The sequence below is a fragment of the Hydra vulgaris genome, chromosome 13 (genome assembly GCF_038396675.1).
Source record: "Hydra vulgaris chromosome 13, alternate assembly HydraT2T_AEP".
Taxonomy (NCBI): domain Eukaryota; kingdom Metazoa; phylum Cnidaria; class Hydrozoa; order Anthoathecata; family Hydridae; genus Hydra; species Hydra vulgaris.
Genome location: NC_088932.1, coordinates 5,960,016 through 5,976,069, shown reverse-complemented (window position 1 = coordinate 5,976,069; position 16,054 = coordinate 5,960,016). Strand labels below are relative to the sequence as shown.

Below are 16,054 nucleotides of genomic sequence, written 5' to 3'. Positions count from 1 at the left end.
ACTTCATATATTGTCAAAAAAAACTTATGCAAAAGTATGTCTCCAAATAAGCATTTTTTTAATAGAGGTTTTAGATATAATATTAGATTGTGAAAAACCATTCTTAATAATTCATTTTTTTGTCGAAAACTTTCTGGAATCTCCATAAAAAAACCCTTTTGTTGAGACTTAGGTTGACATACTTTTGAATAAGAATTTTTTGCACAGCATTAGGGATTTTACCCCAAAAATCTTTGAAACCTGACGTAAAAGAAAAATGATTTCATATTTAAAATCAAAAACACTATCAAAAAACATTGCTTGTTCTGCAACAGAAAGAATCTTTTTTTTTTTGTAGAATTTTATAATCCAATGGGGAATTAACTAAATAAATTTTTATCTCTGGGTGCTCTCAGATCTTTCCTTTAATAAAATTAAATTCTCATACATTTGTTGAAAAAGTTTAACATTTTAATTTAATTTTTCGATAAGTTATGAGAAAAAATAAGATTAAAACTTTACAAGTTCATAAATTATTTTAATGAATAAGATAAAAATTGTAAACAAAGTTTTACGTATGAATATTAAGATACTTTTGACCATAACTAAAATAACTAAAAAAATAAATTTTAATTATTTAAAAAATCTCGTTTAGGAATTTTAATTAAGTTTTTTTCGCTATGGATTAATTCATATTTTTTCTTTAAAGATCCACTTATAATTTCTAGAGCAACAAAAAGTTATGATGTTTTCTCCAAAACAAACATAACTTTTTGCATATATTGTCCCAGAAAATCTTATCAAAATTTACTTTAATAGTTATACTGCCTTCAAATGTAAATACAAAAAAGTAACAGTATTTTTATTTGTTATTGCCATTTGACCTTGAACTTGATAATAATATTCGCTTTTTTTTCAAAACTGTTTTTTGATTTTTGTTCATTTTATTATGTTTATAGTTATCATTTGATGGAATTTGACCAATCAATGATGCAGGACATTTAATTTTTAGCAATCCATTTCCATGATAAGTGCAATTTACTTCAAGATCAGGATTATGTTAGGATATTGTTAAGAATTAATATTCTAGGATCATAGAATGGTTTTTTTTTGAAGAATGAAGTAAACTTTGCGTTATCATGAACTTTTCAATTTAAACTATGCTTCGTTTGCCATGTTGTATTTACTGTTTAATAACCCATTATCAATTTTATTTCATCAAAGTGGTGTTCTTAATCAAAACCATACTTGTCAACAGTATCAACAATTGATTTGAATCGTGATGCTGTAACTCGTCCAGCACAATGATTATGCCACATGCTATTTGAATAATTAACAGTTTCCTTTTGAAGGTGATTTGTTTATCTGAATAAGAAAGGGAGTCTTCAAAAAAATCAGACAAATTACTAATTACAAATTCTGGATCACAATTTTCTACAAAACTCTTCCAGATTTCTAAAATTGTAGATACAAATATTAAAGATCTTATTCCAAAAAGTGGTTTTTGTAAAATATTTTTACAAAAACGACTTTTTGGAATAAGATCTTTAATATTCTCATAAAAGTCCTCACGAACACATTTACTGTCTAAAAGAGTTTTTACTTGGCTGTCAGACATAACATTGAAATTTCAGATTTAATTTTTCTTTTCGGAGTTCTGAGCTCTTTTGAATAGCTTTGTTCAAATAATTATCTTTTGAAAATAAGAACTTGAATACTTCTGCAGGTTCAATTTATTTTTTTGTGTAGGTACATTCCAGTTAGATAAAGCACTAGTGCAAGTTATATGAGACACTCCTACAAGAATAGCAGCTTCAATTCGAAGTAATAATCCTGCTACATGATTACAACTACCAAGAAGACCAGCTGAACATGTGCAGTAACCACTTAATATTTGACCACCAACAGCATCTTCTTTGTCTTTTCGAACAACAATCCAAATATTATATTGCTTCATTGAAACTCGTTGGGATGGAGTACATTTTGTGTAGAGAATACAAAATGTTGAATTTTCATTAATTTTGTTCAGAAAAACTTCACTTATGAATGAATTAGTAAAATACCTATAAGCTTTTCCCTGTTTATATTCACATTCAATGCGCATAATCAAATCAGATTTCTTTCCAAGAACTTCTACATAAAACGATGAAATATCACTAAAGTATAAATGAGGCTAGAGCTTAATCCATCGTTTTCATTAAACCAACCAGTTTTCCAGTCAATGGGATCTTGCAAAACCTCGTTCTCTGTTTGAAGTTTTTGTTTATACTCATTCATACTTCTTTCTATGTGCTCCTTTACAGGGTCAACTTCAGCTCCTTCTTCGTATGCAGCAAATGCTCTAAGTAAAAATAAAAGTTAAGAAGATAAAAGTTGTAAAATTTTATTATAAAAATATCATTTCAAGATAAATATCATATGATATGAATATTTTTTTCAAAGACTTTTATAAATGCTAATAAAAAGTAACTTTAAGTAAAAAAGTATACTTATTTTTTACATTAAAATTACAGACAATAAACACTCTTAATAATGCGAAATGTATTTAAAATATTTCTCTCTGTGAGAATATTTTCTAATTTTTTGATATCAGCTTTTAAATGCGTAGTTTCTATAAATCATGGCACGAGTTGTACATAAACTATTCATATATATATATATATATATATATATATATATATATATATATATATATATATATATATATATATATATATATATATATATATATATATATATTTCTCTCTGTGAGAATATTTTCTAATTTTTTGATATCAGCTTTTAAATGCGTAGTTTCTATAAATCATGGCACGAGTTGTACATAAACTATTCATATATATATATATATATATATATATATATAATATATATATATATATATATATATATATATATATATATATATATATATATATATATATATATATATATATATATATATATATATATATATATATAATTATATCAATCATTAATGCATAAGATTTTAAAATAACAAGACTTACAGTAGAAAAGATTGATTCATAACACACCGTGCAGCCAATGTGTCAAATGATCCATTAATTGATTTCTTTCGTAGAGACAAAAATGTTGTTAGAGCAACCGTATTCCAAAGTTTAAAATCTTGTAACGAAAGGACTGCGTAATCTTCTCGAAACTCTAAGAAATTATTATATTTACGCGCAAAATAAAACTATATTAAAACATTAAAAAAAAATAACTTATGTCATCTAATTATGTTTTTTTCTCTTTTTTTTTCAACAAATAAACAAAGAAAAAAAAGGCTATTTTATACTAGACATGCACAAATTAACAGTAAGCTATTACCAATAAGAAAATTTAAAATGTTGTGTATAATAAATTGTCATAGAAACAAATTATCTGAGCAAAATAGTCAGAACCATTAAAAAGATAGTATTTACACCATTAAAGCATTTTACAAATATTTCATTCTGATAAACCGTTATTTGAGAAACGCTATTTAAGGAAAGTTTTTTTTGAGGGCCGTCATTTAAAAACATATAACTTGTTGATATTGCTTAGAATGTTATTTATCTTGCAAAATTGGAGTGAGCTATTTTATCTATGCAATTATTTTGTAAAAAATAATCCGAGACAGAAAATTAAAAGTATTACGGGGGTTCTGACCTTTATTTTTATTTTTTGTTTTGGTTTTTAAACTTATTTACCTCACTTGGTACAATCATATACCCAAATGGTTACAATCAAATTATTTAAATGAACAATTAAAAATTAAGGTTCTTTTCTTTTAATGTTTTTGAATATAACCATTTTTAAGTTTCATTTCAATTAAAATCTTTTTACTATCACATCTGTCTAATAACATTTTCGTTTTATATGGTCCCTTCCTAATTCTATAATTCACTCTTAAAAAAATTACATAATTAGTATTGTTTAAAATAGTTTTCATTATTAAGTTTTGATCGAGTTTAAACTAGTAGAATTAGTTCAAGTTTATAAATGGGTTTTTTAGTAAGGAATTGAGCAAACCAAGGTTTCAAATTACTCCAAAACTTCAATTACCTTTGTTTTTTGTAACGAACGTAACAATTGTGTTTATACAGATAAAACATAAACACGACAAGCGGATCAATGCGAATAATGTATTTATAAAACTATGGACATTCCATCATAAAGTAAAACAGCGTGCTATGACTTTTAAATAATCGAGCCTTAGTCACAAGGCTCACTTATCAGCAAATAAAATGGAAGCTTTCTTAATTTAAGTTAATGATCAACAATTATTAAAACCTATGAACTTCCAGATTATTGACATTTCAGAGCGTTTAAATGGGCAATGGCAGGATACGTATAGGCAAGTTAAAAATGTAGAATTCATTGCTATAAATCATTGTATACCTATTTTAAATCCATTTAAATAAAAGAAATAGTTTATTTATGAAATATGCGATTAATATTTCTTTTGTATTTTTTATAAATCCATCAAAACAAACCACATCATTATGATTATTGAAAATAATAATGCACGACGACAACCTATATGATAAGATTGAATATGTGCACGCTAAAGTAAAAGATACAGAGGCAGAGGTAAAGAGGTACAATTATATTTCAAAGTATTATTATATATACTATCAATTCAAAATTTTATTCAAAATATTTCATAAATGTTTTAAAATTAAAAACCAAATAATACTTTTGTTAGTGTTTATACATAACATGTATTAACTTTTACAGCAGAATTTTGTTTTGAGACAAAATTTAGTTGAAATTTAACAATTGAAATAAAAAAACAATTGAATATGTTTTTTGAAACTAAATTTCGTGTTGTTCTTTAAATTTTCCTTTTCTAACTTTTTCATTCAAAGTTGTACTAGAGGAATGAGAAAACTTCAAGCGGAGGCAACAGTGCCATTAACTTTCCTTCATAAAACAAGGTGATGTAAAACTTATTAATAAATCAAACCTAATCATTAATTTTAAAATTCATTATTGATATAAAAACTTATTACCGATGAAAAATTCATTATCGAAATTAAAAATCATTGATAACATTACATTATTACTTTAAAAATACAAATATTACATTAATAACATTACATTATTACTTTAATAATATAGTTATTACATTAATAATTATAATACTAAAATTATTACTTTTGATATTTAATATTGGAACCTTGTTGTCTGCCTTGTAATCTTGATGGACTTAAATGAAAAAGAAATAAAAAATAATGACTTTAAATTAATGATTTGAAAGTAAAAGAAATAAAAACGAAAGAAAGTTTTCAAAAAACAAAAATGTGTGAAAACTTTATATTATGCAAAATTATATGAATTTCAGTTTACTAAGTAACTGGTAATGCTTTTATATGATGTATTTTTTATAAAATAAAGAGCCCATGTTACCAATTTGCGCTAAACAAATAAACAACTAATTTAAAAAAAAAAACCGACAGTTTTTTTTTACAGGCTCTAACAAAAGTATATATATATATATATATATATATATATATATATATATATATATATATATATATATATATATATATATATAATATATATATATATATATATATATATATATATATATATATATATATATATCTTTATTAGCATACATGTAATAAACCACCTTTTACAGTAAATTTGAAGAAACATTTTCTAAAGTAAACGGAAGTTAAGTTATTATTGTCATGAATATAAAAATACGTTGGCTAGTTGCATTAAACATTTTTATGTCAAATGTATTTATTTTTGCTGTAATTTTAAAATTTTATTTCGAGTTAATTAAAAACACCTTTACTTTTTACCATTCTATATGTAAATATATATATATATATATATATATATATATATATATATATATATATATATATATATATATATATATATATTGAATGGTAAAAGTACTTTTTACCATTCAATATATATATATATATATATATATATATATATATATATATATATATATATATATATATATATATATATATATATATATATATATATATATATATATATATATATATATATATATATATATATATATATATATATATATATATATAAGTTTACCGGTCTTTAAATTTAGTTTTTTATTTATTGACGTAAGAAAAAAAATAATTTAAAACATTTTATAAAACTTAATCATTATGAAGCAAAATGTTTTTATGAAACACTACGTCTTGCTTAAAAATTTTGCTTACAAAAAACATGTATATTTTTAATAAAGTTTTTATTTGTATATAATATTTATTTTTATTCGAAGTTATTATAATAAGCAAAGTTAAAAAATTGTTTAAAATTAAGTTTCAATAATTCAACTGTTTAAAAAAATTTCAATAAATATAAAGTATTATATTTATTGAAATTTTTTTTATATATGTTTACGCCATAATTAGTCAAAGCATTTAAATACACCAAATTTACTCTACCAATGAAAAAACTTACTACACCAAATATTTGGTGTTTAAAATTCTTACTAAAAAAAATTAAAGATTCAATGTAATGCCTAATATTCTGGAAAAAAACAAAACAAAATGAAGTTTTTCACTTTTTGTTATTTATTTTTGTTGCAAAGTTATTAAAGTTTAAACAAAGAAGTACTCGTAAATAAAAAAAAGTTTATGTTTCCTTAAGTTTTTTATGTTATTTTAAGTATTATAAATGGCAATAAATAAGGGTGCTTAAAATACTCGTAAAATTACATCAAAAAATAATATTCTTTATTTTTTATAACGGAAATTGATATAAAAAATAAAATAAATACAGCTAATAGATAATACTATCTGTAGTCTAATACCCATTATGTGTCGCATTATTTCAGCTTTTTACGCATTAAAAGTATATATTATATTTAAATATAATATATATTATATATATTAAATAAATTACATAATTACGTTTTTGGGTAAGAGATAAAAAGTTGTGAGTATTCCATTTGATATTACCGTTATAACTCTAATGTAACCAAACTATGTCATTTATCTTCATATATATATTTTCTGGTTTTGGTAAATATTAGAAGAAACCTGTTTCTTTTTTCCCTAAAATTACATCTATTTTATGAGTATTATAGTTTGTTAACATATGAAGAAAGGTTTATAAAAGACGAAATTTGTTTTTGTGATTTATGATATGTTGTAAAGTATTAGGTAATTTAAATACTAGCAATGTACCCCCTGCTTTTTAAAAAAAAATTTCAACTTAGGATTAGTTTCTAAAATCCCCTTGGGTAAAAACAGACAAAATTTGGAACGATTTTGTTGTTAACAACAGTTAAGGCAAAATTATTTATTATTTATTATGTATTATTTATTTATAAAGTTAATATGTTATTTTCGTTTACAGTTTAAATCCATTTTAATAGCATCATCAGTTTGGTTAAAACGAGAATGGGAAACACGACAATGCATTGTTTAAATAGTTTAATAAGTATTTATTTTTTAATAAATACTGCCAATAGATGTGCAATAAAAAGTTAAGAGTTTCAGTATTAAAAGTAGATTTTAGAAAAAGTGCACAACTTTTTGAATCCAAAATTTATCCAAGAAGATCTGGATTTTAAATTTATTCAAGAAGATCTGGTTTTTAAATAAAACTACTTTACGGTAGTTACCGTTCAAATTTCAAAAATCTTATTTAATATCAAACAAACAAAAAACGAATAGTTATTGAGCTGTACTAATATAAACTATGTATAATAAGTGAGTTAAAATATTTAAACATAAAATTAAATTTAAATTACTTTATATAGTACAATTTAGTTTCGTTTAAACCATATAGTTTATTACGACACCTTTTATAAAAATAACACCTCAACTAGCAGAAACAGCCATACCTTGCCTATCAAAACAATCTAAATTTTCTTTCAAACAATTTGGAAATAACTTAGCAAGTAGTATTTCCAACCAAATAAAGTTGATGAAAACCAGATTATGAATATGATGTTGCTTTTAAGAACCCAGGGTAACCTTATGTTATCGAGATATAAGATAAAAAAACAAACTAGTAAAAAACAAGTAAAAAATTTAAAATAAGTAGGTTAAGTAGGTTAAAAAAGACAAATAAGAATTAGAAGTTACAAAAAAGAATTAAGAGGATAAAGCTAATGAAATAAAAAAAAGAAAGAGGAAATAAAATAAGAGAATATGTTGAAAAAAATAAAAATGTGAGTGGCAACCATAAACAAGACAAAACTTGAGGTCATATACAAGTATAAGTTAATAATCAAAAGAATTAGCGATAAAAAAAGTTTGAAAAATGGGAAAATAATTTAATAGAATTTTATTAGAGCTTTATTATTTTTCTGTTCATTTATCCTGTTCATTTATCCTGTTCATTTATCAAATAATTAAACGACTACTTTTGTTGCAGTGTAAAGCAATTTAATATTATATGGTAAACTCCGTTTGGAGCTATGAGCTAAATTACTATAAGAATAATGTCTTTGTGTCTTCAATATCAGGATTTGTAACTTTGATGACCTCGTTAACAAATACCTAAATGCTTTTGTTAATTCAGCATTGACAGAAACATTTAGGTTCTCCTTCACCTCCTCGATCTGTTTACCGTCAAAGTTCAATACAATCCTCTTTCTCTTTAAGATTTGTCTCCTAATAAATAAAATAACTGCATTAACAGCAACACTAACTTTTTGTTTATCCTAGTTTAATTAAATCCTTGTTATTTTCAAGAATTTTTTTTTTGTATTGTTATGTGATTCTACTTCCTTTAATTGTTATTTTTATATGATTGTCCACTTATCTATAATATTTTTCAACTTCTTTTAATGAATAGAACATTTGGAGAAGGGCACATCCTCAAAATCTATTTTGATGCAAATTGCTGTAATGATTGAGATTGGACCCTAGGATTGGATGACCCCCTAGCTTAATACCAGGCAGATAATGCAGAGGTACAATTCACCAAATCTTCAGGACAGATCATGATCTAAGTAATAAATAACTTTGATTTTTCTTAAAATAAATGCAGTTTGAAAAAGTTTAATCAAGTTTTAAAGAAACAATCTAATATAGTTTTTTATTTATTTTTGGTTTTTATTCAATCTTAAAGTGCAGAATCAAAGCTTTGGAGTTGACTTATCTATCTTAAAGTGCAGAATCAAAGCTTTGGAGTTGACAAAATCTTCATCTGTAGAAACTAAAACATCTGATTCCGACGCAAAAGAACAAGCATAATACTCAAAGAAACAACATGTTCATTTAGAAGCACTTCTATTACCTTTTTCCTTTCACCGCATCTATAGTCATTGTATTTTGTATTCTCTGCTATTAATCCTGTCTGATTTTTGCTTATTTTTTAGTAATAAGCATTTTTCTATCCTCTTTTTGGTGTGAAAAATTAAATGTATTTTGGCTTGGTCTCCTGGTAACGAAGCCAATTTGATGGGAAATTCTTCCCACATGTCACAAAATTTGCTACTCTTTTAAATGAACTTTGCATTTTAATAAAATCTTATTAAATGCACTTTGGTGCATTTAAATGCATTTTAGTGCATAATAATGCAGGAATCAGATAAAATTTCTTCGGTGAGCTAGTTTGCAATACTCAGTATGGAGCTTTAAAATCTTAGCCTTTACTATATATAGTAAACCTTTACTATATATAGTAAAAATATATATAAAGTATATATAGTACAATTTTGTGAAACTTTTTATATATAAAAAATTTCACAAAATTGTAATTTTTTGATTATGCATTTCGGTATTTATATCATATTTTTTGGTATTTGTTTCATTTTTTGTTTATTTGTTTAATGATGCTTTTCATTTTGAAGTAATTCTATATAAGAAATCTGAGTTAATTTCACATAGTTTTAAACTTCATGGTTACTCAGGAAGCCATGAACAACTGCGGCAAGATAATTTCAAGCCGATTTCTCCGCCTGCTCAGAAGATCTGTAATATGTTCCTTGCTTTCAAAATTGCTGCTTTGTTAATGAGATTGCTAGTCCCTCATACGGTACTTAAACAAAAGACAAAAGAGTGCTTTAAAAAATTATTTGAGGCAGGATTAATAGCAGAGAATACAAAATACAATGATTATAGATGCGGTGAAAGGAAAAAGGTAATAGAAAAATTATTTTTTACATTTTGTTGGATTAACAAGCAGAACAAGAGATTGCTTCCGATTGGTCCACTGGTTGTTGCCGAATTCGCGGGACTGCAAATTTTAGAGCACTTTTTTTTCCCCTTTGTTCTAACCTATAATGTGGCACATATAACTAATTATATAAGTTTGAAGACAGAAAATTTTAAACACTGTTATATAAGGGTATAGTACACCAATTTTGGTCAAAATTTTATCAGTTTTAACTTCTTGAACTAAACTACATATTTCTTAAGTGCTTTTTTGCAACATTCGCATATGAAATGTAGAGAATTTGTCTTTATAAATTGCCTACAGACGTGGCAAAATGTATTTGATGGATGCAAACAGCCTCTTAATGTCATCGAAATTAAATAATTTACCAATAACGCCAACTAAAATGTTAGTAAGAGTACTTGTATGACTATTTTTGGACTAGAAACGTTCTAGAAAGTTCTAAAGGTTTCTTTTTTTAAAAAAATTCTTTAAAATTTTTGAAAGTTCTAGAATATTGTGGAAAATTCTTAAACCTCGTAAACAGTTCTAGTAGTTTCGGATAGATATAAAAAAATGCTCAGTATTTAATACAAACCGAGTACGTTTTTATATACACCAAAGTATTAAGATATTGTTGTCCCGAACCTATCATTGCAGATAAAATCTGTGCCTGGAAACTTTTGAAGACAAACTACGACAGACTTTACACATTACAGACCTTGGAAATTTAATAAACTGTAAATCGAGTCCAAAATGCATATTTGTTGTCCTTCCTTCTTTAAATGTTATAAGAACTTTTATTAACTGATATCTAAAGGTTTTTTAAAACTTTTGTTATTTTTATATAAATAATTAATAAAATTTAAAGGTAATAAAACTTTTAGAAGATATGTTAAGAGAAACTAATAAGTTATCTGTTATTCTTATAAATTACTACATTTACCAAGATATTTTTTATATTCTCCTGAAATTTTGAAATGGAGAATAAATAAGCACTCAGGTTGCGATACATCTAAAAAAATTCTCACGAGCTTTTTTTGGTAGCTGGTTGATAAGATACATAAGAAGAAACAGTTTTTCAGAAAACAGAATTCGTCTGTACCCTTCTTTTTTTTCTTTATTCTTTCTTGCAAGATCAATCTATTTTAGAAACGACAATTAAATATTACACTATATAGCATACATTCATTCATTCAATAACGTTCATTTGTATAAAATTCATTATGAAACATAACACTATATATGGACACTAGAGTATAAAATCTTCAAACAACTAATGGTCTAACCGTTAACCAACGGTCTAGAGCTCTTTGAAAATAAAGATTTAACAAAGAAAAGACTTGACAAACATGGAAGGAATTCAGTTGAATCATTTTTAATGTCTTCAAGTATAGTAATTACTTGAAGATTATAAAGAAATAAAAAAACTATATTGGATATAAAGAGAGTGTATATAATTAATAATAATTATTATATATAAACAGTTTTTAAAGTTCAGGAGATATCAACTTGCATACAGCAAAACAAAATAAATCTATTTAAATGTGTTTATAATTTCAAAACTTTTGAAAATTATTAACACATTTTGAATAATATAAAAGAGTTATGTAACTTTCATGTATTAAATACGAAAAAAATAATGCTGGTTAATAAATCAATGCTTTAATGGTTAAGAAGAAAGTTAAAATTAGAGACACAGAATATGTAATTTCTAAAAATATTCTTCAATTTTTAATACAAGCAGTTCAATCTTGAAATACAAAGCAACAGAAAACAATTTTTAAAAAATACTCTTGAAAAAAAAAACATTCTTAAATGATCCTTTTTTTGTTTTATTTTTATCTTCTTTTATTCTTGCTTGGCTTTAAACTATATTTGTAAGTTTGTATTTTACATTGTAAACATATTTATAGAGAGTGATTGATAAAATTGTATATATAAACGAAGTAGTAAATATGTATGTCGCGCATACATATTTACTACTTGTCATATTACTTGTTTATATTACTTGCAAAAACAAGTAATATGACCAAATCCTGCGTGATTAATTGATAAAAACTTTAATTGATAAAAAACGATTTAAGTTGGTTTTCATACTGATAATAATGTTATTGAGATTTAAGTTGGTTATCATACTAATAATAATGTTATTGAGATTTAAGTTGATTATCATACTAATAATAATGTTATTGAGATTTAAGTTGGTTATCATTCTAATAATAATGTTATTAAACTTAAGGATCATCAATAAGTTTATTAAAAAACAAAATGTTTGATTGATTTAAAAAAATAAAAATAAATAAAAATTAGAAATTGTTTGAACATTGATATAATTGAATATTTATTTTCAAAATATTGAGCTTTTTAGATTTTATTGTCATTACTTTTCAGGGGCGGATCCAACATTTTTAAGTGTTTTAGATAACTAACTTCCAGACATGTTGCAAACTCTAAACATTTATAATTTATACTTATGTCAATTAAGGATGCTTTGCAAAAAAAAAAATATCACTCAAACGTTAGAGCAACAAGCTGATAAAAAAATTTTTTAGCAAATTTTAACTACATAAACAATATTCGATAAATTTAAATTTCATAGAATAATCTCTTAGCGTTAAAAAATTATAGCCATTCAAAGTTTAAACCACCTAAATTTGGGAAGGAGGGGAGGGGTCAAACGTTTGGGCCAGAGATTCGGCAAAAATTTGGGAATTTTCTGTTACCAGGCTCCAGACTCAAGCATCTTTGTTTGACATAAGTATGAACATATAAATGTTTGGAGTTTGCTTCGTGTCAGGAAGTTAGTTATCTGAAACACCAAAAAATGCTGGACCCGCCCCTATTTTTTGTCAACGTAATTCTTGTTTATTTGTTTATATTTGGCTTTAGACGACTTCAAAAAATGTGTAAGTCTTATGAGGTATCCTGAAAAAATAAGAAGCATAAGTTTGGGTATATATATATAGTATATATATATATGTATATAGCAATAAATGCGTATTTAGATAAGTCATGTGATGTCACACGGAAAAGGTTGCTGCCGGGGGCCTTATTGCATACATCAATTATCTTGTAAGTTGCTACCGCAAATAAATGCTACTACATCAACGAAGGGATCAGCATAGGGCAGCAATTTTTCTTTCATATATATATATATATATATATATATATATATATATATATATATATATATATATATATATATATATATATATATATATATATATATATATATATAAATTAGTAAAAACACTTAATAACTTATAATTTTTTTCTTCTACATATTGTTTTACCATCAGTACTACTGTACCTACTGAACGGAAAACAATAAATATCAGGAAGATATATATATATATATATATATATATATATATATATATATATATATATATATATATATATATATATATATATACATAAACATAAAAGATAATGTATTATTATGAAACAATAATAATAATACAAATACTCTTGTGCGTTTAAGAGTGCTCAATACTATTAAATAATAGAGCAATATTTATTTATATAAAATAAAACAGCTTTTGATGGTCAGCCATCAAAAGTTTTTTTTATTCATTTTATTTAAATAAATATATATATATATACATATATATTTACAGATCGAAGTAATTCTTAAGCTTTACTATTTTGTTTTTATTTGGTATATAGTGTCACTGTATGACGTCTCTGATATAAAATATCTCGGAATAAATTTTAATATATCTTAATTTTATACCGTTTTCAGCGATCACAGTTAAGGTATTTAGCCGTTTCAATTGCCGCAACTGTTGTAATAGTTTGTAAAATAAATCAATTCTTTTCTTTGAAAAACAGGAAAAAAAGTTTAATATTTTTTTCAGTTCTTTCATTGATAAATGAATTGCATATGAAAATTTTTGATATTTTATTTTGCATTGATATTCATCATAAAGATGAATCTTCATATCGATGTTTAAGATAAAATTTATTCTTAGCACCATTATAAAATTTTAATTAAGTTATAATAATTAAACTTAATTATTTCCACTGAGTTTTATTTAATCAAAATAATACTTTTGAATATGCAAAGATTATTAGTTTTATTAGTTGCTATGAGTTACGTTATTTCAGTTTTATCGGTGCTATGAGTTACGTTGTCTTAAGCATTGGGTAAAAGTAAAAAACAATGAATACACTTTTAATCAGATTAAATTTTTTTTAATCAAAATAAGGTAATATCAACAATAAAGTAAACGGTTTTTGCGGTTTATGACCGCTTGGCTTTTATAAAAAGAAAGTGGAATATTGAATTTAAGATGAATTACTTAAAATTAGGTTAAATGACTGCACTAACAACCTAGTAAGGAGTTTGCAGTTTATTTTACTATTTATAACCTTTTTTATTTTAGATAAACTCAAAAGCGATAGAAGTTTTCTAATTCGAGGAATCGACACACAGAAAACATTCGAGGAATCGACACACAGAAAACATTCGAGAAATCGACAGAAAAAATATAAAAAATAAAAGGATCATTTACAAAATGAACATCAAAAGATGCGTGTTAGTTACAACCATTTTTGTTTCTTGTTTATCAGCAAAACCATTAATTAATAAGGAAAACATTGATTTATCCCATTTAGCTGCTGATTTCACGGCCGCAATTACGCTCACAGAAAAGTATGTAGGTGAAGGCAAAAGAAAACCAACAAACTCAAAGACGGAGTTCGAAATTGGCTTCGGGTGTAATTTTGATTGCGCCAATAAAGAAAAACTTAGGGAATTGCTGTCTGACACGGATGATAAAAAAGAAAGTAATATTTTTGGAGAAATTGATTTTTACAAACAAGCTAGATTTTTTAAAACACGAGGGGTATGACGCGAATGAGCGCAACTCACGCGTACGAGTTGTATGAACATACGAAAAATGCTATTTAATTAACATGCAACGCAACAAAGCGTAAATTTCAACGAAAAAGAAAAAGATTGTATTCACGGGTGTATATTTACCATTTGGGTATATTTACGCCGTGAAAAAGTTTTCAAAATTTCTTAAAAATTTTCAAAAAGATAAATTCAACAAATTTAACAATAAATAAAATTTACAGAAATTTAAGAGCGTATTTGTCCTTTATTTATTTTTCAGTCAGTTAAGATCTAATTATATGTGTTGAATTATATAGAAGTTATTATTTTAAAGTGTAACTTTGTAATAATTGGTAATAAGTATTTTAAAATAAATGCATAACTACAACATTAAATAATTTTTAATATCAAAATAATATGTTCAATACTTTGAGTAATGAATTCTAAATGAAATTTAAAATTCCATATTAACGACATTAAAAACACTTTATTAGCATTATGACAACCACTTTAACTACTTCACGGACAGCTACACTAACCACTGCACTGACAACTACTCCAGCCACTGCACTGACAACTATTCTAACCACTGCAGCAGCTCAATTTAATAGTCAATGTAAAAGTTGCACATCAAACAGCTTCCTTTAGCTGATTTAAATTGCTTCATAACATTATTTAAAATTTTACCAGTAAGGGAAAATAAAAAAGCCTATCGAACCTGTTTATTGTAACCAGTTAATAAACTTAATTACTTGTTTTTAATAACTATATTTAAGGTTAAATTGTGTGAAAAAACTTACAGAAAAGAAAGTAAATAGGGAAAAAAAAGTACTAATTGAGAAAATGAATGGCGAAAAAAAAGACAAATTGTGGAGAAAGGCACATAACTAAACGAAAAACAAAATTAACAAAAATTGCGCGAAGATATCTCTAAAACATATTCTAATTAGTATATATCTATTTAAATGATTAAATGACAAGAACATTTTCTATTTTCTGCTAAAAAAAAGAAAATACTTTACTATATATGTAATATATAATATTCTATTATTATACTTAAATTTTTTGTATATTATACTATAATATAAAAATATATAGTTCTATAATATATATCGCTTATATATGTTTTCTTATAACCAA

The 16,054-nt window shown here is 24.5% G+C and overlaps 1 protein-coding gene and 1 long non-coding RNA gene across 2 annotated transcripts; one reads left to right on the top strand and one right to left on the bottom strand.

Moving 5' to 3' along the window:
- Positions 1-372: 372 nt before the first annotated feature.
- Positions 373-3,686, bottom strand: LOC136089580 (uncharacterized). The gene is made up of 3 exons (XM_065815632.1): positions 3,669-3,686; positions 3,012-3,172; positions 373-2,320 (listed from the first exon to the last, which is right to left on the bottom strand). The coding sequence occupies exons 1-3, from the start codon at positions 3,684-3,686 to the stop codon at positions 2,113-2,115; spliced, it is 387 nt and encodes a 128-aa protein (XP_065671704.1). The 3' UTR covers positions 373-2,112.
- Positions 3,687-4,053: 367 nt separating this feature from the next.
- LOC124815564 (uncharacterized) lies at positions 4,054-15,302 on the top strand. Its single transcript, XR_010642945.1, has 2 exons — positions 4,054-4,559; positions 14,460-15,302. It is a non-coding gene; the product is annotated as an uncharacterized LOC124815564 (long non-coding RNA).
- Positions 15,303-16,054: the final 752 nt, after the last annotated feature.

Coding starts and splice junctions, on each gene's coding strand:
- LOC136089580 (XM_065815632.1), bottom strand. Junction 2,321..3,011: donor TTTGACACATTGGCTGCACG/GTGTGTTATGAA, acceptor ATTTTTACTTAG/AGCATTTGCTGCATACGAAG.